The sequence below is a fragment of the Lupinus angustifolius genome, chromosome LG17 (genome assembly GCF_001865875.1).
Source record: "Lupinus angustifolius cultivar Tanjil chromosome LG17, LupAngTanjil_v1.0, whole genome shotgun sequence".
NCBI classification, from domain to species: Eukaryota; Viridiplantae; Streptophyta; class Magnoliopsida; order Fabales; family Fabaceae; genus Lupinus; species Lupinus angustifolius.
The window spans coordinates 21,012,839-21,037,247 of NC_032025.1; the positions used below are offsets into that span (position 1 = coordinate 21,012,839).

The window sequence follows — 24,409 nt, forward strand, 5'->3', positions numbered from 1 at the left end:
TATTATAAAATATATAAATACATAATTAAAATTGAAAAGTCGTTAGATATTCATAAATACTCGTTATCTACATAAGTACTCATAAATAGTATAAATATAAATACGTGTAAGTAGTACATGTAATCATTCGACCCGTTGTTATCCCTATTTCCAACCCAACAATGACCAGCACGAATCATACACTCACAATGCACGAATCACATTTATATATAACAATACTAAATCCTTCAAATACCAAAATTTATATAGTAAAACCTGAGCTCAGTATCCCCTCACCCTTTAGTAAGGAACTAATTCCTTTTGGGTTCATGGTTGCCCCTCCAAACAAGTATCGTTCCCAGGAATCGAACCCTTGACCTTTTGGTCATCCTATGATCTAGGAGGGCCTTACACCACTAGACCAACGACTTGTTGGTGCAGGATTGTTCTAGTCACTAACATATTACTAGCAATGAGGAATAATTAAGTTGGAATAAAACTCCACAAACAAGTAACCTCAATACTTTAAGCATTATGATATGAAGTCAATATATAATATACAAACATGACAGTGCTTCACCAATTTGGTCAAAAGACAAATTCAAAGAGCATAAGAAAAAATAACCTCTCTATGAGTCAAGCTGAGCATACCAAACACCTTGGATCTTCACATCCTTAGGAGCTTTAGCTCCTAAATCAGTGTCAGAAGGCTGAAGACTCTCAAACACGCCGATAATCTCGCCGGTCTCGGGCTTGGTCTTGGTCACACTCAATGTGATTTTCCCTTTGGATGAAGCAGCACTTTTGTTGTTTTCTTTGCCGAGTTCTTCCTCGTCTCCTCTTCCACCAGCAGGCAATGCAACTGCATTGTCATAGCCTGTAGAGGCACCCCTTCCCTTCGGGTCCAAGAAAGACGAACCGCGGTATGATGGTACTAGATACTCTCCACTGAAGCTATCTGGCTTTCCTGATGCAACCAATTGCTTGATGGTGAAAAGGAACGGGACTCGTTCGCCACCAGGGAGCTGAACTGTAACTGCAGCGTAGTCAATGCCATCTTTCTCCTCGAATTTCACACTGCCATCGGGTGAAACTTCGAATGGCCCTTCGATTTCGTCGAGGGTGTAGGTCAAACGGGTCATGAGCTTCGTGTTTTGGAATTCGAGTGGGGCGTTCTTGGTTACACCCTCGGCCTTGACTGTGAATGAAGTAGGTTCAAGGCAGAACTTCTTGGCATTGTATTTTCCAGCCGAGAAGGCGAATGAGTCTGCTCCACCATCAATGGTTGGGCACTGGTTTGCTGTTCCAGTCCCCTTGACTTCTAAGTATGTCTTGCTCTGTATTTCGTCGTAGGTTAGCCGCTTTGGAACACCTTCGGCACTTGCTCCCTGAATATTTATCAAGAATAATAGTCACTCATGTAACTAAGTAGATCAATAGGAGAAATTTGAAGGTGTTTCCTCAGAAAGAAAATGTTCATGCTCTATAGTCTATACAATTATATAAACATATATATGCATACATTTTATTTCTGTATGCATAAGTACTACTAACACAATTACATAATCATGTGTCCATTTTCATGTGATAAACTCGAAAACAATTTCAGACTATTATGAGATTAAATCTCGTGTTAATTCTGATATTCGATCGACGAATCAGATATAAAGTTACAAACATATAGTTAGTCCTCTTTCTGCTAAAAAACACACAATTCAGAGAAACCTCTATCCTCATGTGTCTGAAAAGTAATAACAAGACGAAAACTAACTTCGTCAAATCCGGTACGAAAATCATAACTTTCAAGATCCTAAATGTGATTGTAAGTTTCTGCTTAAATATTGTATGTATTGAAGTCTTTAAGAATTAATACAGATAATAGATCACAAGCTTGGTTGGGATCATAATCAAAAGCTCTTCTGCTGAATATGTCACATTAAGAATAGATTATTGATGCATAAGATCATTTGATTCCATTGCAATCACAAAACTTAAAACTTGGTATAGACAATGATATTATATAGTCTAAGGCCTAAGTCTACATAAAAAAAAACCGTCTATTGCACGATACTCCTACTTAGTAGAGTCGAAAAGGGCAAATCTTAGTAGCCTTAGCCCCGCATGCAGAGAAGCTGTTTCCAGGATTTGAATCCATAACCTCGTGATTACTAAGCAACAACCTTACAGTTGCGTCAAACTCACGATAATACCTAAGTTTCTAAGGAAAAGAAAGAGTATAGGGTTAAAGGGACATACAGAAACAACAAGAGCAGAGGTAGCAAGTGCAAACCCTGCAACCTTGGTAGCATCAAAACACTTATGAGCAAAGTCCTTAACTTCAGTTTGAAGGGAACAAGTGACCTTAACTCTAGAGGATTCAAACCCAAATGGCTTAGTAATAGAGTGAGTAGATTTGAAGTGTAAAGTGTTAGTACAACCAAACTTGGTAGGTTGCATGAAAGTAGCTGCAGTTTGTAGTGAAGTTGCCATTGTTGTTGTTATTACAACACAACACTATTCTTCTAAGTGTTGTAGAAACTATGTATGTAGTTTTGAAGTGTGTTTTTTTTTTGTGTGTTGGAAAATGGAAAGTAAGATAATTGGATAGGATAAGGTTATATGTTATTGGATGGTTTAAGATTAATGCCAATGGTTTTGTTTCATGTCACCTTTGCAAAGGTTTTAGATTGGTGTATATATATATATATATATGGGATCGCATGTCCACATTCATATCTCGTTTTGTGTATCAAGCTAATGAGATTTATTTAAAAAGAAAAATTATAAAAACATAAATTAATACATACGAACATAAAAATTAAAGAAAATGTGATTCTTATTCTATATTGATACATAGTTAGAAGTAATGTGCTGACAGGGATCAGAAAACAAATAAATAAAAATAAATAAAAAAACAAACTTTTGAAAAAATAATATTTTTATAGCGTTTTAATTCTTTTCCAAGGAAAACTATAATATGGCAGAAAACGATAATTAAAAAGTAAAATTAAGAGTTCTGCGATATACTAATAAATATATTAAAATATTAAAAATATGATTTTGGATGTAATATTGGCTTTGATTAAAAAAATCTAAAATAGTTAAAAAAAATATCAAATTAGTAATCTAATGCCCATAACATGGATTACTTTGACTCATCTATACTATATATAAAGCCAAAACTTGAAATAACTTCCATCATGGTGTAATTTTCATTTCCTATATTACCCTTAATATTATTTAATTTTTACAAAAAAACTATATAATCATAAACAACTACCACCAATACATTAATTAACCACATATCTCACCTTAAATTAAACATTATCATAAACACAAAAAATATAATATAAAGTACACCGAACACAACAAATACATTTTAATTCAAAAAAAATGAAATATATAAAAATTGAATATGTAGTACCACACAATATTCGCCACAGGCACGAAGTGCCTGTACACACTAGTATTCATAATCTATAAACACTAGTTTTGATTTTTTATTAGAATGTAATATTTATGTATTATTATAAAGATTTATATACAATCGATACATTATTCACTATTTATTTATATTATATGTGGAATTAAATATAAATTTATGGATGATACAATAATAATATATAAATCTCTTACCTAATCACTACAAGCTTCTTTTTCTCTTTTTATAATTGTAGAAAACCAATTTTTTGGATACTATTCCTCACTCTTTGGGTTAAGGAATTAATCATTTTTGAGGTTCATAGTTGTACATCTCAACAAATATTGCTTAGAGAAATCGAACTTCCGACCTTGAGAAATCATACAAATAAATTGATTTAATCTAAATTGTATTACTTTTGTTTGAGAGTCAATGGTGATTAACATATGAATGATGGACGATTTGTTGAGAGTGTAAACATTATGAGCACATATGCTATCTCACTTTTTGTATCACTCTATGTACCATTACCCCTAATTCGTTGAAAAAAAATTATTGAAGTTAAAATTGTTAACAAGTGACACAAAAGAGTGAGATAACAGATGTGGACCCATAAAAACAGTTCCATGTCAATATATAAATATTAAATCCATGTAAATATGTGATTAGTACAGTACTAATAATATATAAAACTCATACATTATATACATTTTTTTTCTTCTCTTTCTTTGTAATGGTAGAAAACCAAATTGATACAAACCAAAATTTATAAGTAAAAACTGAGTATTTGTTTAATCTAAATTTAATTTATAAAAAAGTTGATCACCAAAAAAAAAATAATAAGAAAAATAAATGTGAAGCACTATTCTTCTCTCACACATAGAAACATTGTAATAGAAGACAATGTCTTTATCAATGGCTACCTTATCTTCAAACCCTTTTTTCCTTCATAGATTCCAACCTTCTTTACAATTCCCTCTTTTTGTTTCATTTCCATTCCACCATCATTACAACTCTCACAAATTCAAGATCTTTGCTTCTCCAAATAATCCAATCCCTCAAGATACTCCTACATCAACGGTATTTCCATTTTTATTTCCATTTTTTTGTTTATTTATTGCTAGATCCCCATGAGACCAAAATGTCAATTGTTCGATTTCTGAAAGCAACACTTGTTGGAATGAGCAAGCATTAGTTCCTTACACAATAGTGTCATGACTAATAACATGTTAGTCTAGTGATATAAGGTCCAACTAAACAGTAAGTCGTCTTACAAGGGACCAAAGGTAAAAAAAAGTTTGGTTCATGTAAGCTGACACTTGATAGAAGGGGCAGTTACACGCTATGATTATACCGAAACCCTTGATTATACCATGAAAATAATAGTGTCATGTTATTGGGGCGAAAGGTCAAAAGTTTGATTCACGGGAAGAACATGTGAGGGGTAGTCACACATCCTGGCGGGTATTAATTCCTTACCCATAGTGTGAGGAGATGTCATTGATTACACGGAAGAAACAATAGTGTTATGCTGGAGAGGTTAAGTCTTGGGTTGATTGCGTTATGAAATGATGGTCATGGTTTAAATACTAAGTGGAGTCTCGTGCATTCGGTCACGATTTTTATTAGTAAACAATAATAATTAACAGTGTTTAACCTGTGGTGTCAGGAAAAGTTGGTTGTTGAACCTAGCAATACAAAAGAATCTCCTCCTGAAATCCCAAGCAAAGATATAAACAGGAAAGTTGCAATTGTTTCTATCTTATCAGCTTTGGGATTCTTCTTATTTACAAGGTTGGATTTTGGTGTGTCTTTGAAGGATCTCACTGCTGTTGCATTGCCTTATGAACAGGTTTGTTTTTTCCACTACAGAAATCTTGTAAGATATAATTCCAGCAACGATAAGTTTGTTGTTTAGTGACCATAAAGTCACGAGTTCAAATCCTGTAAACAGACTTTCCCGCTTGTGGAGGTAAGTCTGCGTACATCTAACTCCCCAGACCCGACTAAGTGGGAGCCTCGTGCACTGGGTTTCCTTTTTTAGAAATCTTGTAAGATATAGTTTGAGCAATATATAATTTGTTTTGTTGCCAACATGGGGGAAATTGTTTCTGTCAAGATAACACAAATTGGCAAGTAGATTAATGTCATTGACGCTTGAAATTGCCTATTTAGTATTTACACTCATGCCCCATTAATCGATAATTTTAAAAAAATTATCATTGGTTAATGAGGAGCGTGAATAGGCAATTACGAGTCCAATACCCTCACCTCGGCTACGTATAACTGAAGTTAGAAGATTTCCATTGACAAAGTCAAAGAAGAACGATGCATAATTTAGGGGATGTTAAGCTGTTTATATATACACACCCACACACAGACATATATAAGCTTCATGTTTGCTTATATTATTTGTATTATGTTGTTCGGCATTCTAGGCACTGTCCAATGGGAAGCCCACTGTAGTGGAGTTTTATGCAGATTGGTGTGAAGTGTGTCGGGAATTAGCTCCAGATGTGTATAAAATAGAGCAGCAATACAAGTAATGACTTCCATTGTTGTCGATGCCTTTTTTTGTAATTTTGTGTTTTGTCAGTTCTTCGGGGAATTTTAGCAGCACTTATGGTTACCCATATTTGCATAATTTATTAAGTTATTGATCCAGTTATAAATTTTTATGAGCGCTTATTTACAATCTTGGCACCACTTGCTTATGGAAACAGGGATCAAGTGAATTTTGTTATGTTGAATGTGGATAATACCAAGTGGGAGCAAGAGCTTGATGAGTTTGGTGTTGAGGGTATTCCACACTTTGCTTTCCTCGATAAAGATGGGAATGAAGAGGGAAATGTAGTTGGCAGGCTTCCAAGACAGCTCCTGCTTGAAAATGTTGATGCGCTTGCTCGTGGAGAAAAATCGGTGCCTCATGCCCGTGTAGTCGGACAATATTCAAGTGCTGAAGCAAGAAAGGTGCATCAAGTCGCCGATCCAAGAAGTCATGGTTAGATAACCTGGTACAGTACTTTCTTTTACAGTAGCTACTTGTTTGCTTTGTCAGTCGGAAACATCCGAAGAGGAAATACATTGCTCTTGTATAGGTTTTTTCATATCCATCACAAGTTTCTTAGATCATTATGTAAAAACAGAGAAGAAATTATTTTCTCTGATGATATTTCTAGGCTGATATGTACTCAATATATACAGGAGAAATGCCTCCAAAATTCTGTGTTCCTTCTGTTGTTTATATCAGTGGAAATCAATTAACACCTCTTTTGTTTATTGACCTACTATTTCTTTGTTTTAATCCTAATCCCAGAGGTCAAATTCAGACTTTAGACTGTGGTTCCAGTTTTCGTGTCCTGATTTTCGGCTGCACGACTTCCTGCAAGTCAGTTTCTATTTATATCACCTCCTTACATGTCTACTGGTTTCTATGGCAGACCCACAAAAATGTGTAGGTCACTTGTCTAGCAGTATTACATTATTATAAAAAAATCATTATTTATGAGCTTCCACATTGTGATGCCTTTTATGAAGACAATACCAAAGTATTTGTTAGGACTATTCCAAGTGTGAAAAAAACATCTGTGATGCTCTTGGTGGATGCAGCATACCCTTGTGTGGACTCAAACTTAAAGGAGAGATGATTAGACAATACCACCTTTTCTCTTGTTTTTGCTTTGTATCAAAAGCTTCAGATATATTTTTAATGCCATTTATGATTCTAGCTTTCTACATTTTGAAACAAGACAAAGATTTTGAAGGAAAAAGATGGTAGTTTTGTACAAGTATAATGTGTCTGAAGAATTTAAGGTACAAGGTTTCCTGCTTATGTGCTTCAAATGTTAGTTTTTTTTAGAACTTGGTAGATTTGCTTTTAATGGACTGAGTTTTGTGAATACTTAACTCATTTAGGGAGTTTCCTAATTCGTATTGTTGGCTACTTTCGGTGCAATTTGAATTAGGTAGGGATATGTTTGGGATGACCTATTCAAATATAATGAAAATTGCTCAACTTTTTATAAGGAATAGTTTTAAGATTTATAATTAAAGTAGAGTATTAAAGAAATTATTTTCTTATCCATCACATTGGAAGATACCCTTAAGTTAGAATACAAGGAAACAGTTTTTTTATATCATTGTATTCTTTAAAAAATAATTGACATTTTACTTTATTCTTGTAATTCTCAAAAGTTTCTTAAATATATTACACAACTTGCCCCTTGTTAAAATTACTTTGTTGAAATCCAATGATTGATATTGTTTGCATTCAACCCCAAAAATTATGTCACTCCAAACAAACAATTATTATGTATAGACCAATTACTACACTTTCACTCCAACACAAAATGTGGAACATGTGATGAGATCTTGTCAATAGTTTCTTAACCAACGTTGAAAATGGTTAAAGTTGAGAAGTAATTTTAACATAGATATAGGGATGAACAAAAGCAGCACACAAACTGATGAGATTGATTTTCGGTCAAGTCTTTCCCAATCGATATGATTTATGATAAAACATTATAATATTGTTCGATCCATGTAGCCAACCCTACCTAGTGAGATAAAAGGTTTGATTTCTTCCCCATAGTTGAAATCGAAGGTGCTTCAAATCAAAGTGTTTGATCAAATGTGCTTAATGGAGAAGCTAATAAAACAATCAAAAATCAATCACCAGGAATTATAGATGAGGACTTAGATACACATTTTAAGGATACTTAAGATAGTAAGAGTTCATTGTATAACTAAAAATATCATATCCCGAATTATAAAACAAATCATTTTCTTCACTTTTTCCGGTCATTGATGTAATTGTTGTTCACTACTGCCCCTCTTTACTCTTAATTAAAAAAATGTTTAATAATAATCATGGGTATATCAGATTCACAATGTAAGGCAAATGAATACATAAAATCAAATGAGATTATTAAGATAATTATATAGAACCACTAAGCTTGCAAACACAGAACAAGCACACATAAAACTACTCATGTTCTGAGAGGTTTAGGTGACATTGGACAAAAGATATAAAAAAGAGATATGAAAAGGAAGTATTTGCAAAGAGGAATAGTTAATTCTGGACCTACAGATTCTGCTTTATTTACAAAGACTTAATCTGGCATTACTTACAATGACAAATCCATTTAACCTCGTGCACGGCTAGACAAATTCTGACTATCAACTTAGCATTGTCGGATGTCCGGTCTGCAGCATCCTCTTCAACATGTCCATCCCAAATGCAGAATCTGATGAACTGATAAATGAAAGCACAATGTTAACATGGCAATCTAATTCATGAGTTTCAGGAAAACTTTCGAAGGGAAGTGCAACTACAATTCATTAAGAAAATACAAACAAGATCATAAGGATAGCAATCTTCACTCACAATCTAGGTTTCGTATACCAATTGCTATTTATACTGATCAACCAATGCTAAGACAATAAAAACTAGGGCAATTGCAAAACTATACTACCAAATAATAGAACAAGTTTTGATCATAACTTTCTTTTCAAATGAGTTATTTACTGTGTCATTGAGATGACCGATCACCAAGAAGGGCAGATATTATGCAGTTTTTCGGCAAACACTCTAATCAATATCCAATTTGTTGATTTAGGGAAACTTTTGCACTGCCTCTAACATTTCAGAACTTAGAAAATATGTGATAACATAATAATAGAGATGAAGGTCATAAACAGGATGGCTGCTATGTCGCATACAATGAAGGATGGGACAACCCCTCCATGATAAGTAGAAAATATAAAATATCAAAGAGGAAAACAACGAGGGAAAAAAGGAACGCCCGGAGTAAAAGAAGCATTCTTAGATTAATGACAAGCTAAATGGGGCTAAAATGCATAAAACATGTGGTATAGTTAGCCTTATATTGTTCTGGTGGATTACCACATACCACAATACTTAACAAGTAAAAGAATTTATAAATCTATAAAAAAAAAAAATCTATTTTCTGCTATGTACATCTACCCTCCACATACCACACTAGGTAGGAGCCTCGAGCATTAAACTGTCATGGTTTTATTTGCAAGGCTCCTAAACTTGTTTTTTGTGGTATGATATAACCCTCAGTTTTCATCTCTAAAACATTGTTAACTCGCACTCATGTACTTTAACTTAATCCTACTTAACCAAAAATCCTAAAGATTTTCAAACACATCACATCATCAATGCGATCTACCAAACAGAAAAACCATCCCAAATCAGTCCACTGGTCCCCAAAGAAGTACTTTGAAGAATATAAATATTAAGGAAATGTATCAAATGGATAATGAAAATAGACGCAGTTAAAGTAAACAACTCACCTGGGTATTGTGATCTCATAGGGAAATGAGACAGGGCCCTCAATATTTGGTATTGGGGGAACATGATCCTTCTTCTCATTAACAAATTTAATTATCTGAAATAAAACATCGCGAAGTGATGCTTCAAGTGCTGCACTTCGTACATTTCTATCCTCCAGTGCTCCCTCTATTCAATAGGAAAACAGGCAAGAAAAAATGAAAGTCTAGAAAGAATGACTACATGATAAGAGTGACAGAAAGGAAATTCAGTTTGACGAAGAGAAGCAAGTGACTGAACCTCTTGGATTAACCACTTTGGAATGATGAGACTTGACAGAATGTGCCTTTGGGTGCTGTGAGACATTCAGATTAATATACCACTGCTCCCAATACAAGCGTTCAACCTTGTTGCTAAACCAAGATGCCTGTTTGTTTTTTACCTCGTAGAAAGATAAACATATCTGCATCATCAAAATTCAAAAGCCTGTTTTATTAAAAAAATCATAAAAAGTATAACAAACTAACACTTATTGCAATTTTAGCTTTTAAATAATGCACCATGGTTTGCAAGGGCAAGGCTTCGTACATCTATCCTCCCTAAACCCCACTAAGTGGAAGCCTCATGTACTAGTGGGACTAAAATTTGGTTGTTGTTCTACCATGATTTACAAAGAGGACTTTATTATATACTACTCAGATTTAAACATAGCAAGCAAATGCAAATTGTTTTGAACCACAAAAATAAAACCAATATCAGGAATTCCACTCCTTTTATTAAAAAAAGTTGTTGGAAAAATGGATAACATCACCAATGGAAATTGGAGTTTCATAACCAAGCATTTAGATGAAGAAGAAGAAATAGTGACAGGATAAACTGGTGGCTTGAAACTCGGATTAAACAGGACCTTGACTAGAACATTTTCCCACTACTAACAGCATTCACAGCTCACTTGAAGAGCAGATATGTGTGGCAGGTGATTAAGAATAAGAAGTTAAATACAAGAAGCAAATCACTACCTGACTCTTTTTGTTAGGATGCTTCTCTACCCAACAAACAAACTGCTCAATCTTTTCATCTATTTTCTTTTCAAGCTCCACCTCTCCACATTGTACCTACACAGCAAAAGTGGCAAAGGTGCACATTAAAAAGTAGACTACCCAGTGTTTTTCTAGTTCAATAATAATAGCAACCATGCCTGTTCTCATTAGATGAGGTCAGGTACATGAGTCAAAGTAACAAAACGTCTCATAAAGTCATGTCGTAAATCACATCTATACACAAATCATTTTACCTCTAAACCCTTATTAATGGTTTCATTATAGTTTTCATTGGCTCTCTCTCTACCGCTAGCTAATTTGCTACCCTCCATCTAATCTACTTTCCTTACTAAGCTTCCACATGTATTCTCCACACATGTCCAAACCACTTATAAGATGAGATTATACCATCTTTTCTACAATAGGAGTAGCCCGCCTCAACCCTTTCTCAATTGCAATTCCTAATCAATATCATGTCAAATGTATTCACACATCCAACGCAAAATTTTCATCTATATTGCATCAAATATATTACTATTAAAAGGGCGGCCTAATGCAAAAGCCTCCCACCTACTAAGGTCGAAAAGTGTACAGTCTTACTACCGCAAGCAGAGAGGCAAACAGGCAGTTCTCTGGATTTCAACTTGTGACATACAAATCACAAGGCAACAACCTTTACATTGCAACAACCGAGCTCGCCCTAATCGAACAAATTACTAATTAACTACTACATAGTGTTCCAATTAGCAAGATACTAATATTCCTATAAGAATAACACATTCATAAGCAATTAATTGAAAATCGAAACATACATAAGTGATATCAAAAAGTTCCATATCAACATCTTTAGGACGAACAAGACCCAAAGCACGATGAAAAACAATGGTATGCAAGATACCTGCATCAACACAAAATTATCTAATTAAACGAACAAAAAACAAAGAAATAATTTTAAAAAATTAGATAAATTGATTAAAATTAAAAGCAATTGGAGTTGAGAATAAGAACATCGCAAAACTTCACGCATCTCGAAGTGCTCTAATTCCTGCATATAAAAAGATGAAAGGAATTGGTATGAAGAAGAATGAATTGGATAATAGAGAAAACGGAGTGAGAAGATTTCAGTTACCAATTCCTTGAGCTGAGAAACTTCACAGTTCATGATGAGAGAAAGTGAAAGTGAAAAGCGAGGATTATGATCAAGATTTCTAGCAAAGAGGAGATTTTGGAGAAAATAGGAATTTTCTTGGGTAAATAGATTTACATATCATAGTAATCTTATATAATCATATTATATCATTCTACTAATTCTATTTTGTCTACAAGAAAATATGATATGTGACTTATAAATCGATTATTAATCAATCATACTATATACATTGTAATTATTAATTACATAATTGTAATATTTCCTTATGCTAGCATAATCATTAGTGTATATTTTCCAAAAAAAAAATTATAAACATTAAAGTCCTATGTCTTCATTGTTAATCCACATCATCAATCAAACTAATCTCTACCTAATATGTGTGAATTTATTTTACACAATAATAAATAATAGATGAAATGAAAAACTTATTAGTCATGAAATATATTCATAACATGATTTCAAAACCTTTAATTTTCTTCATTTCCTTTTGAAATCGAAGTCGCAAACAAACCATTAACTTGGATTGAATAACTTTTAACCTATACCAAACCTAACATTGTTCTACTTCTATACATAAGAGTATTTTCACCAACAAATCAAATTTCAATTTTATTTGTGTCTCACGCATTATTTAATAATTTATTATAAATTTTTATGAAATAAAAACAATATATATCTTTCTCCGTAATAACAAACATCATGATTTTTATTTGGGTCCCACAACATCTGCATTTTTTCCTTGCATCTACCTCTCTTAATGCACATTTATTGTCTCATGATCAGTAGTTACAAATGATCAAAAAAATACTTAAAAATTAAAATTTTAATTTAAATATATTTTCTTCAATCAATTACAAAATCATGACACATGAAATGAGATTAAATATGGGACAATATATTCGCACCCCTTTCTCATCACTTTTCCTTAGCGGAACAACTAAAAATAGAATAAAAATATTCTTATTTCGTAAAAATATTCTTATTTAAGTTCTACAACATCTACATTTTTCCTAACATCTACCTTTCTCTTCACTTTCATTTGATTAAGACCAACCAATAATTATTATTTTTAAAAACAAAAATAAAAAAATTAGAATAAACAATAGAAAATAAATTAAAAATATTATTTTTTTCATTAACAACAACGATATATTGCTCTAATTCCTATACCAAACATAAAACTATTAGATACATGTTTTATGATTATTTTATCCAGAAGATTCTAGAAGTGAAAATAAATTTTTATTTTCCTTCTTCAAACCAAAATGGAACACGTGGCGTAGCTAACTCTAGAGTCTTTTCAATTTCAAATTATAAAAGCGGGATTAGGGTTTTTCTTTTCACTTTTTCATTTTCTTCAGTCTCTTCATTTTTCAATCAAAACTCAAAAATGGTGAACCCTAAATGCTTCCTTGATATAAGCATTGGTGGCGAATTGGAGGGTAGGATCGTCATTGAACTCTTCAAGGACGTCGTTCCTAAAACCGCTGAGAACTTCAGAGCTCTATGCACTGGTGAAAAGGGCATTGGTCCTAACACCAATGTTCCTCTTCATTTTAAGGTCACTACCCTATTTTTTTTCGTCATTTCATATTTTACTTATTGTTATTGTTTTTAATTTTCAAATTTAATTTATTCACGTTTTTTTTATGTTTTTGTTTTTGTTTTAGTATAAGGATCCTTGAGTTAGGGTTTGAGTCGAGTCTTATGAATAAAAAATGTAACTGTTGAGAAATACTTGAATGCGTCATCTTGTAGTATTATTAATACTGTATTAGTCATCAAATGAAAACCGTATGGTATGACTGGTATGGTTCAATTTTGAAAACCGGCTGGTATGATCGATTTTGGCCGGTAAGATCACATCACTGGTATAATTGTTGTATTGTACTGGTTTGAGACTGTTTTTCCTGCTGAACCGGCCGATATGGTCCAGTTTTCACAATACTGCAAATTTGACTTCTTACATAGTGTTTTAAATTCTGGTTGCAGTTGCTTTGTGTTTATTGCAATCACGGGAAAATGTGATTGATGCGACTGTAATTACAGCTGTGGTTCTGTTTTGGAAACTACCAAAATTTTGATATTGTGGCTATAATTGTGGTTGCGGAGTACAATTTAAAATATTTGTCTGACATAAAAAATATATATGTAGGGTTCATGTTTTCATCGTGTCGTCAAAGGTTTCATGATACAAGGTGGGGATATCTCTGCAAGGAATGGTACTGGAGGGGAATCTATTTACGGCTTGAAGTTTGAGGATGAAAACTTTGAGGTGAAACATGAAAGGAAAGGGATACTTTCCATGGCGAATTCGGGTCCCAACACCAATGGTTCTCAGTTTTTCATTACCACCACTCGGACGCCTCACTTGGATGGAAAGCATGTGGTGTTTGGGAAGGTGATCAAAGGAATGGGTGTGGTTCGTTCAGTTGAGCATATTGTTACCGGAGAGGGGGATTCTCCCACACAAGAGGTTATTATTGCTGATTGCGGGGAATTACCTGAAGGAGAGGACGATGGTACAATTAACTTCTTTAAGGATGGTGATACCTTTCCTGATTGGCCTGCTGACCTTGAGGTGAAACCGGATGAGACTTCTTGGTGGATGAATGCCGTTGATTCTATCAAGAGTTTTGGAAATGATCATTATAAGGTGAAAACTTTATCCATGATGTTACTGCAATTAGTACCTAAGGATACACTGACATCAAGTTGTTTCTACAAACATTTTGAACATCAATTTGGTTCGTCATATTTGAAAAGATTAGAATCAGATTGACGTTCACAGCCTTTGAGGCACTAACTTGATGTCTTGTGTTAGTTGTGTATGTGTATGTATCTCTTACAACTAACTTAAGTATATAATCAATTATCCTGTTCGGGAATTTGGTGGTTTTCCTTGTAATAATAGTTTGGTGATGCATGTTTGAATCATACAGAAGCAAGATTTTAAGATGGCTCTCAGAAAGTATCGCAAAGCTTTGCGCTATTTGGATATATCTTGGGAAAAGGAGGACATTGACCAAGGTTTGCCCAATTAGTTTGCTGGGCTGTGCTTTCTTGTTATTCTTGTTGTCCTGGTTACTAATTTACTTCTTTTGATTCTCATCACCTTTTATTTTTCATTTTTATGACTTCACAGAAAAGAGTGCTGCTCTAAGGAAAACAAAATCTCAAATCTTTACCAACAGTTCTGTAAGTACCATGCCACCAATTTATGTGACTAGTGCAGACTTATGTCTTCAATTATTAATCAAACAGCATTGTTTATTGTTGACAATCAATGTGTAATTTTATGGTACCCATCTTTTCAAGTGCATAGTACCTAGGATTAGTTATCTAGTCAAGAATTTCAGTGGTTATTTGTTATGTTTTAGTATTTATCATTAAATTAGCATTCAGTGAATGCTTGACCATCAGCTCTGAGTACCATATGCATTAGGATGCCATTGAAAACCCCAAGACCGACACTTTCGAAACTTTACAATGCTAGGTAGAGGGCCAAAATTGATTTTATACCTCTAATCTATCACTTTTAGGGAACCATTCATTATTGTATTTTTAAGTAAGAACTAATAAGTGATGTAACAAAATTAGTTGATTTTACATAATTGATTATTACACTGACTAGGGCTTCTGGAATGAATGTAGCAGCTTTTCACTTTTCTCTTCTCTGTTATAATCGAAGTTATATTGTATAGTAATCATATTTTGCTTCAATCAGTTCACCAAAACTAATGGCTTGTGCCTTGTGGTTTGAATTCTAGGTTTGTAAATTGAAATTAGGTGACAATGAAGGAGCATTACTGGATGCAGACTTTGCATTGCATGATGGAGATACTGCAAAAGCTCTATTTCGCAAGGGCCAGGTTGATATTAATTTTCCGATGAAGAAAGTACTTGTTACTAGCTAGTAAATTGTGTCATCTATCTGTGTCCTATTCTGTTTTATTTCCCATAATTCTATTTTGTTTTATGCTAATTTTAAGTAGACTTGGCCAGATGGTTTCAGGCTTGTATTCATTTCCTCAATTTATGTATTCTTTTGCATTGTTTAATATCTTTAACTGCCATCTATAATATATACATGATATATATTCATGTACTTTGCAAGCAGAAACTTAGTCATGTATTATCTCTTGTAATTTTTTATGTGTTTTGTGCTGCTTAATATCAGGCATATATGGCACTCAATGACCTAGATAATGCTCTTGAAAGCTTCAAGAAAGCATTAGACTTGGAACCAAATGATGGTAGGTGGCTATTTAAATTCCTCGAATTTTCATTTCATATGTGGCCTCTACTCCTGGATTCTTTATAGTATAGATGTTGATTTTCTTAAAATAATTACTGTTTTTGTCCTTGTGATCAAGGATGTTGAGGAGTAGTTCCTAGGATCTTGATAAAATGATTTGAAAGGTTCTCTCATTTTGGACCTTATATTTGGCTTATAGGGTTAGGAGGTAGTCTATTATTGATAAGGCACGATGCCAAGCAAGATAAAGTTTAGTGTTTATTCTGGCTAATAAGTTACTGTATCAATTTCATTTTTTATGTTGTCAATAATTTTTTCACTTTTCTTTGAAACTTGTCCTGTTTGGCTGAATGAATCCTCTTAATCACATTTTTTTTCTACATTCACTTAAATCTGAAATATTGTCATTTTGGGAGTTTACACAAGGACGTCGCGACCACAATTGCAGCCATATGAGTCACATTTTATCGCAATTTTCCGCAATTGCGGTAAACACAATGTAATCATCAACACAATTTCAAACACTGGTTACTGTAATATGAAACAGAAGTAAATATATAGAGATCCTACAAATCATTACACAATCACTATTGGATATTTAAAATTAAAATTTGATGGTGTTGCAAAATGAAGCTATGATATTTCTGTTGAAGCTTAACCCACATCCTGTTCCCTTGAACTGCAGGAGGGATAAAAAAGGAGTTTGCAGCTGCCAAGAAGAAGGTCAGTTATTTCACCTTTTGCTTTCCTCTACCATTTTACGTGCCATTTAGTTCATTGCAATGAGACCGGGTTTATGTTGATTTCGGATACAGGTTGCTGATAGACGTGATCAAGAGAAAAAAGCTTATTCCAAAATGTTCAAGTAGAGTTCTTGCAGTTGTGTTGCACAGAACTGTATGGTCTGAAAAATCGGATTTTTATGGTGGCTTATCAGATTACAAAGTCAATTTCTGATTTTTCTTCGATGGTAGCCTATGGACAGATCAGATATAGTGTATGTACTTGACTTTATGCTTTTAAGATTTTGAAGTTGCGATAGAACTATTCATATGGGTATTACTTTTTTGCTTCTGTCAAAAGTTTTGAGCATCAGCCAATTAAGCAGTGACTTTTTTGTACAAGAGATATGAAATATGAGACATACCTTTGAAGGGAAGTTCTCAAATAGTTTGCCATGATGTTTTTTGCTCATCCTCAAATGTTATTTGGTCCATCACATATGGTGTCTTTTCTGGGTATAACCAAGGGTATCTTCTCATTGTGGGTAACGAATTAATCACTTTCGAGATGCGTGGTTGTTCCTCCCAACAAGTGTTCCCAATAATCGAATCCTTGATCTTTTGGTCTGTCTGGGAAATTAGTAAACCCTTGCATTATTAGACCAACACTACCTTGTTGGTATGGGAAGCTTGACTTTTGTTTGTCTAGATTTTTTTATTGGTTTTATTAAAATTGGAACTAGGCATATTGGTTTGTCATGTAGTTGTTGCTTTATAGATTAGTATAAGAATACATGTACCCATCCACTCAAATTCTTCATCATCTGTAAAAGCCTAAAAGGCATTTTTTCAGTTGATAGAAAATGGTCAGCTTTTTCTTTCTTAGTTCAATATTACTTCCTGATCTTCTGGGTTGTTGTAGTTTTCTCCTGCCAGACTTTTTAAATTTATGCACTAACAGTATAAAGATATATACACAGTCAGTGTATCAACCACCTTTATTTGGTTTACTTTTTTTGAAAAGTCAAATATGATTGAAAATGAATGTTAGATTATGTAGTGATAGTGTAAAAAACTTTTACATTATTAGTGTATACATTTTTTCTCTTCTTTCTTTTGGTCAAAACTCAAACATTGTTGAGCTGGAGTCAAGCCAAGATTGTATGGCACCCACTTTAGCTATATTTTAAGCTCATCCTTTGCCATTGCTAGGTCTGCTTTTGTAGGAGCTACAAAACTTTTTACTATTCGATGTATATCTTGTTTCTTATTGGTTAGAAAAGTAAAACATGAATTTATTATATATTAACTTCATATTTTCTAAATAAGAGGTATATGTAGTGATACATATTTTGGTACAGAAGATATGCTCCCATTTTTGTAGGGGAGCATATTTGTTGTCCCATAAATAGTTTCATTCTATATGCCATAGTTGATGATTGGTTGAAAAAATGTATTTAAGTTAAAAAATTCTTAGAATGTTGTTGAAAATTGGGTTACAAAATGCAGAGATGCAAAACTTGAATGAATCTGATAGTAAGTCTGAAACATTTCCTCTAATATATTGAATTTCAAAGACTGCAATAACATAATTAAATTATATAAATTTGAAAGATTGCAATAACGTAATTGAGGTGTAGTTTGAATGGTTTTTATCTTGCAATGGAACATCATTTCACATGTGTTTAGGATTAAAACATATCGCAAGAAATAGATAAAAAAAGATCACACCAACAAAGAAACATATCAACGTGTATCTCCCTCTAGGGACGATGCCAAATGTGTATCACCATATGCAAATGCACACCTTTGAATTAAAAAATAATAAGTATATTGCTTATAATTTTATGGGTCCAAATTTACATGACATACTTTGTGAAAACAAATAATTATTATTGAGAATCATTTTATAATATTGTGGATATACAACTTAAGAAACTTAATAGTCATTTCTCTAAGATAAATATTCAGTTGATTCTTTGTATGTATTGTTTGAATCTAGCCGACTTCTTATATAGTTTTGATGATAAAACTGATTAAATTGGCAAAGTTTTGTCTACATGATTTTTGTTCAAGTGATTTGAAGATATTTGATAATGAACTTGAGAATTACATCATTGACATGCATAACAAAGTTGAATTTGCTTCTTTAAAAATGAATGAATAATCCTTATGATAAGTTGGTTGAAAGTGAAAGACACACTATTTACTCATTACTTTATTTTCTTTCGAAGCTAGCAATACAATTGTAGGGAGAAAAAATTATATGTAAAAAATTATTAGCGGGGTAAAATTTAACTTAAATAAATGAAATATTTATCTTGTAGATATTTAATATTAATTATTTTCATTTCTAACAATTGTTATTTGGATTCAATATTTATACACCAACATTGTAGTGTTTTTTACACTATCGATAAATCATCCACTATTTATTTATTAATCACTATTGACTCTCAAACAAAAATAATACAAATTAACAGCATATAATATACTAACAATGTAAAAAACTTTACACTGTCCGTGGTGTAAAGCTTTTTATAATATATTATCCGTCATTCATGTATAATCCTTAAGAACTAATAATATTTAATATAAATTATGCTATATACATGTCATTGTTTTATTTGTTATTGCGATTGCGGTTATTGCGATTGTAGTCATTGCAATTTGAATTTATTCGTTGCAGTAAGAATATCTTATGATTAAAAGAATATTTTGAATTCAATGCAGTCCAAATACAATCTGATATGGCCGCACCATTGTCATTAGGAATCATGCACTCATATCACAATTGCAATGTAATACGATTGCATGAGTCACATCAACCGCAAATATTACAGCTGCAACAGGTGATGCAGTCTACAATTTAAACCACCGATGTATATGTATATGCGTGTATATATATTGTTGAGGAAGCAAGAAAAAAATAAAAGAGTTTTTGTTTATAATTGCTGAGAATTTGTGATGAGGGTTAATGGCCCCTCTACAAAGAAGCTCTCAAAATTCTTTCCAGCAGGAACAGATTTCATGCAAGTTACATTTTTTGGAACTAACAAATGAATCCATGAAAGATGATCACCCCAAATATCATATGCATACTCATCTCTATTTCCTACCTTTCCTGCACCATCCTTTTGCTTCACAACTATAGATCCGGGACCTCCGGCAACTACAGTCACAGTCGATTCTCGGGTCGACGAGAATGTAGAAGTTTTATCAGCCAAAGGGCAAGTAGCAGAAGGTTTCTTAACTTGTATAGTAGTAGTAGTAGTAGCAGCATTTGTGGAGTGAGGTACTTGAAGAGAAGAAACTTTTTTGTTGTTACTGCAGAACTTCACTGGAACTTTAGGTTCCAGTACATTTGTTTTGACAGTAGAGGCAGGAGCTGGAGTAATTAACCGATGCGCCACTGGAGAGGGTTGCTCCACATCGGTGGATGACGGTGAATTACTTTTAGCCGAAGAGGCGGCTGGTGATAAGGGTGATGAGGGTGAGTTTCCACTTTGACTACTTGAAACATCAGAGAATGATGCTAATTTTGCACCAAGACTATTCTTTCTCTTTCTCCTTCGGCTTTTTTCTTTTCCAGTTGATGGTGATTTTCTTTCATCTGGTGTATCCAGCAAATGACTATTCTGTTTATGGTTTTCGGAAGTTTGCATCAAATGCTGAGAAATTTCATTCTCCGAGGGTTTACCTTGACCATAAGAATATCGGTCACAAGGGACTTGCAGTGTTGAATTGGTGTCCTTTTCAACTGAGCAAAACAGATTATTCATCTTACTCGGCATAGATAACTTACTCTTTCTTTGGTTACAAGGAAGTAGAGGGGATTTCCCTGCCCTTTTTATGGTTGTGTGGATCGAGATTTCGTCACTCTTGCACGAGTAATCCACCGAGCTAAATGGAACGGTTTGGGGAGCTATGAAACAAAGTACGAGAAGAATTAACGATGCGACAAGGAGGAATCCAAGGAACCATTGTTTTACTCGCATCCAAAAAATGGATTTCTTGCAGTTACTTTGCACATCATAAGGCAAACTTGCCTTCATCGGTATCAGAAAAATACCGCTAGCTAAAACAAGTTCAAGATCTCGATGCACCACAGCTGCCGAAAAATCAGTTTGATAAGATATCAGAAGCTTGGTTGATTCCCCGGGTAGAAGAGCAAAACCTCTACAAGCATGAATCTTAAAACCGTCCAACCCGCATTCTCTTCCGGAAACTCTCACTGTTTTCACCTCCAATGGCAAGTCCCCGGTATTCTTGGCATATAGCTCTTTCACTAAAGGCTTGGAACATGCAGAAGTAATCTCTTTCAAGTGCAAGAAAGCATAAGGAAGAGAAAAATTGAGAGGCTTGCGCATTTTAAAATCAAAATTAATATTGTGAATACGCTCGGAACTCTCGAGCAAAACTAGAGAAAGCAACCCTCCAAAGCCCCTTAAAGGTATCCACTCAACACCTGAAAGATTGTTTCTTATCAATGCTGAACCACTCCACCCACAGGGCTGGGATGGATAAAAAATTATCGGCCCAAAAGTTACGTTACCATAAGGGGGTACATAAGCCTCCGTCACTGCACTCTCTGATATGGAGAACCCATACTTTGTTGGAGTAGTAGCTTCATCAAGAACTAAACCAGACGAAGAGGGGTGCAATAAATGATCCGGACCCTTGCATTCGTCAATTATTTCTCCCGAGTTCAAGATAAGCTGCATCATAACACCATGTTGGCTCGGATTCTTTACAGTGATCCGCCTAGAGACATAACTTCCAACTTGAACGATTGGGAATAGGACCTCATGGTCTGCAAGCACAGACATGCCATCAGTGGTTCCTTGAGACTTCCAGTTCCGAAGAACTAATTCATCTACATCAGCGGTCTCAATAACCTGCATTTACAAGAAGCTATAGTTTTAGTGATTATCAAAATGACGAGATGATAACATAAATAATCTAAGGCAACATCCGTAAAATTCTTCCAATATCATATATATGGAATTCCTCTGTAGTGCATAACAAACATACAACAATATGCTGAAAGATAAATAAAAAATGAAGGGAAAATGATTATATTGAAATTTCTTAACATGTTTGTCCTAGAGAACCCGAGCCAGGTATTATTTCAAACCTATTCAACTCCTACTAAGCCCTGATATATAATTCGCGTGCAATGATGATTAAATAGTAAGCAAGGGCAGACAGTAATTGTCAACTTTAATATCCAACGCACGAGAATCCAAATAGAATATTTATACAGTTCATGCATCATAGAAACATAATAACACGGTACTTACAATGTATGCTACTAGATTCAGTTGGAATAGACCACTTCACTTCATCAACAAATGCATTAAAATAAAACAAGGACAGAGGGAGCAAGACATCCATACATTGACATTTGGAGCCGGTTGCACGTTTCTGACCTCATGCCCTGCCCCCGTATTTCGAGATTTGATGTCTTTAGACTTCTCTTCCGCTTCAACAGATAAACGCCTTTGATGTTCAAAACAAATATGTAGTATGTCCTCGCATGGAATCTCGATCTGGGGGCTGGTTGAGTCATTTGTAAGAATAACCAATTTGCAGTTCTCTCGCAAGTCGGACACTTTTGGCATGTCATGTAAATCAGTGTCCAGGTGATTACAATAAATAAGGCCAACTTGTGTAACGGTACCAGGGAAAAGCAGCATGCTGTCCATGTACTTCATATGAAAAAGTTCGGTGTTAGCGACTTCTAGAGCTTTAACAAAACTCAAAACACAAGGGCCGTTATTCCTTAGGGAAATGGTAATAACACTTTCTCCTCCTTCACATGATGCTAGACCCTCAAGCATTGCCGAAACAATCACACCAGCCATATCATTACCAAAATGACTACCCGTTTCAGCTTCGATAGGAACCACAATAGTATCCGACTTGTCTTGCGAGGATCTCCTTAAATGCAAACAAAATGTACCGAAAAGTCTCCCTTCAAGTCCAGCTGTAATATCTATGTCCATTAGAGTTTCAGAGCTATGTGGACCAATAACCGAGTTCCTATGAGGCTTGATTGCTACTACTGGTGAACCAGTTTCACAACTCTTCACAACCAAGAGTTTCCTAATAGTAGGAAAGAGACTATTATCAAAAACCTGAAAATTATTTACACAAGTTGCTTCTGTTTCGTCAGAATTATGTCCTAAAGAAACTGAAATCGAAGCGGTTATTTCCTCCACATGAAGGGTTTCATTATATGGATTTGACAATACGAAACTCTTGCTCAACCTTCCACCAGGAGAAACTATCAAACCCGATAAAGGCTGAATTCCAAAGGGAGATTCGCTAGCATATCCTTTAGACTCTACTACGAACCCACCAAAACTTGTCTGCAAAATCAGGTCAGCTGATGACATGCCCGGGAGTCTAGGGAAGAAAACAAAACAAATCGAAACTGATTCACCAGGTCCGAGTGAAACCTCACTGAAGTTACAAGGGTAGAACTGTAAGTCATTGCTGAATGGTTCATAGAGGTGTAATATGCTATCGTTGCATGCATTTGTCACAGTTAAGAAAGCTACTGAAGGAGAATACAAATATTTTTGTCCCCAGTCCAGCACAGTAGGGTCAATCCTTACATCGGGTGTGGAGGAACCGTCATAGGAACTTGATTTCGACATCTCAAAATTCTTCGACGGAGAATGTGGTGTCTGTTGCTTAAGTAAAGAGTGTCCACATGAAGAAATGTCATCTTTACGATCCTCAGTTTGAAGAGACGATACATCGTTAACTTCTTTTGAGTTCATAGAACAAGAAACAACCCCTCCATTAAGCATTCTAAACAAACCATATTCAGATGACCAGCTAATGTTGCTACCCTGCTTGCTATCTTGAGCTAACCATACACAAAATGGACCATTGTTCTGTCTACCAGAATCTCCGACAGAAGTTGATTTCATACATTTCAGTTTATGATTAAATCCAGATAATGTTGAACGAAAGCAGAATGAATGATTGTCTGGACACACACTTTCGAAACTACCGTTGATAGTTCGAGATCCATAGTATAGACTAGTATCACCAACAACAGCCAAATTGTAACTTTTCGCAAAAGGCTCACAAGCATCATATTCTTCTGTTGGGTTTTGCATCCCATTTGTAGAGCACGACCCGTACCGAGCGGCACAAAGGAAGGTGCATGATAAAATTACAAAAAAGTTGAATATTTTAATTGCTTGCATCATTCCCCTATTATTGCCACAAACACACAGTAAGAATTTTGTTCAATCTAAACATAAATTAATATGCAAAACAAATAACATATAATGCTCTTTTAAATTTTCACTGCCAAGGAAGTTAATTTGCAAAGTGCAAACAAATTATAAGAGAAAAGGACGCATGCACCGACAGCATAAGAGATTTTCACTGCATCATTCATCGTTCATATTTAATTATTATCGACTCTTAAATAAAAGTAACACAAATGAATGATGAATGATGTGCTGACTATGGATAAATCTTTATACCGTCAATTCATATATATATATATATATATA

At 34.2% G+C, this 24,409-nt stretch overlaps 5 protein-coding genes across 7 annotated transcripts in view; 2 read left to right on the top strand and 3 right to left on the bottom strand.

Moving 5' to 3' along the window:
- Positions 515–2,588, bottom strand: LOC109331239 (oxygen-evolving enhancer protein 1, chloroplastic-like). Its single transcript, XM_019565618.1, has 2 exons — positions 2,236–2,588; positions 515–1,367 (listed from the first exon to the last, which is right to left on the bottom strand). Exons 1-2 carry the CDS (start codon positions 2,467–2,469, stop codon positions 609–611), a joined length of 993 nt encoding a protein of 330 aa, XP_019421163.1. The 5' UTR covers positions 2,470–2,588; the 3' UTR covers positions 515–608.
- LOC109332001 (thioredoxin-like protein HCF164, chloroplastic) lies at positions 4,261–6,624 on the top strand. The gene is made up of 4 exons (XM_019566835.1): positions 4,261–4,480; positions 5,070–5,252; positions 5,839–5,942; positions 6,124–6,624. The coding sequence occupies exons 1-4, from the start codon at positions 4,304–4,306 to the stop codon at positions 6,404–6,406; spliced, it is 747 nt and encodes a 248-aa protein (XP_019422380.1). The 5' UTR covers positions 4,261–4,303; the 3' UTR covers positions 6,407–6,624.
- LOC109331462 (autophagy-related protein 101) lies at positions 8,330–11,983 on the bottom strand. The gene is made up of 7 exons (XM_019565983.1): positions 11,868–11,983; positions 11,747–11,783; positions 11,551–11,636; positions 10,718–10,813; positions 9,999–10,161; positions 9,722–9,887; positions 8,330–8,654 (listed from the first exon to the last, which is right to left on the bottom strand). Exons 1-7 carry the CDS (start codon positions 11,898–11,900, stop codon positions 8,579–8,581), a joined length of 657 nt encoding a protein of 218 aa, XP_019421528.1. The 5' UTR covers positions 11,901–11,983; the 3' UTR covers positions 8,330–8,578.
- LOC109331461 (peptidyl-prolyl cis-trans isomerase CYP40-like) lies at positions 13,198–17,327 on the top strand. Its single transcript, XM_019565982.1, has 8 exons — positions 13,198–13,449; positions 14,044–14,544; positions 14,831–14,918; positions 15,034–15,086; positions 15,659–15,760; positions 16,069–16,144; positions 16,832–16,869; positions 16,962–17,327. The coding sequence occupies exons 1-8, from the start codon at positions 13,279–13,281 to the stop codon at positions 17,013–17,015; spliced, it is 1,083 nt and encodes a 360-aa protein (XP_019421527.1). The 5' UTR covers positions 13,198–13,278; the 3' UTR covers positions 17,016–17,327.
- Positions 19,787–24,409, bottom strand: part of LOC109331460 — a 5,682-nt gene continuing 1,059 nt past the window's right edge. The window contains exons 2-4 of one of the 3 annotated variants that reach the window (XM_019565981.1): positions 23,633–24,101; positions 22,268–23,548; positions 19,787–21,766 (exon numbers count right to left, since the gene is read on the bottom strand). In XM_019565981.1, the coding sequence (XP_019421526.1) occupies positions 19,814–21,766; positions 22,268–23,548; positions 23,633–24,101 (3,703 nt within the window). In that variant the 3' untranslated portion in view covers positions 19,787–19,813. Of the gene's footprint in view, positions 21,767–22,267; positions 24,102–24,409 lie in introns of all 3 variants that reach the window. The other 2 variants (XM_019565980.1, XM_019565979.1) reach the window with 2 other exon arrangements.

What these genes read in the sequence shown, in the direction of transcription:
- LOC109331239 (XM_019565618.1), bottom strand. Translation starts at nt 2,469, where the DNA reads ATGGCAACTTCACTACAAACTGCAGCTACTTTCATGCAACCTACCAAG. An exon ending in CCTCTGCTCTTGTTGTTTCT is followed by an intron (nt 1,368 to 2,235) that starts GTATGTCCCTTT and finishes ATAAATATTCAG; the next exon opens with GGAGCAAGTGCCGAAGGTGT.
- LOC109332001 (XM_019566835.1), top strand. Translation starts at nt 4,304, where the DNA reads ATGTCTTTATCAATGGCTACCTTATCTTCAAACCCTTTTTTCCTTCAT. An exon ending in AAGATACTCCTACATCAACG is followed by an intron (nt 4,481 to 5,069) that starts GTATTTCCATTT and finishes CTGTGGTGTCAG; the next exon opens with GAAAAGTTGGTTGTTGAACC. An exon ending in TTGCATTGCCTTATGAACAG is followed by an intron (nt 5,253 to 5,838) that starts GTTTGTTTTTTC and finishes TCGGCATTCTAG; the next exon opens with GCACTGTCCAATGGGAAGCC.
- LOC109331462 (XM_019565983.1), bottom strand. Translation starts at nt 11,900, where the DNA reads ATGAACTGTGAAGTTTCTCAGCTCAAGGAATTG. An exon ending in GATGCGTGAAGTTTTGCGAT is followed by an intron (nt 11,637 to 11,746) that starts GTTCTTATTCTC and finishes GTGTTGATGCAG; the next exon opens with GTATCTTGCATACCATTGTT. An exon ending in ATCCTAACAAAAAGAGTCAG is followed by an intron (nt 10,162 to 10,717) that starts GTAGTGATTTGC and finishes TTGATGATGCAG; the next exon opens with ATATGTTTATCTTTCTACGA.
- LOC109331461 (XM_019565982.1), top strand. Translation starts at nt 13,279, where the DNA reads ATGGTGAACCCTAAATGCTTCCTTGATATAAGCATTGGTGGCGAATTG. An exon ending in ATGTTCCTCTTCATTTTAAG is followed by an intron (nt 13,450 to 14,043) that starts GTCACTACCCTA and finishes ATATATATGTAG; the next exon opens with GGTTCATGTTTTCATCGTGT. An exon ending in AAATCTTTACCAACAGTTCT is followed by an intron (nt 15,087 to 15,658) that starts GTAAGTACCATG and finishes TTTGAATTCTAG; the next exon opens with GTTTGTAAATTGAAATTAGG.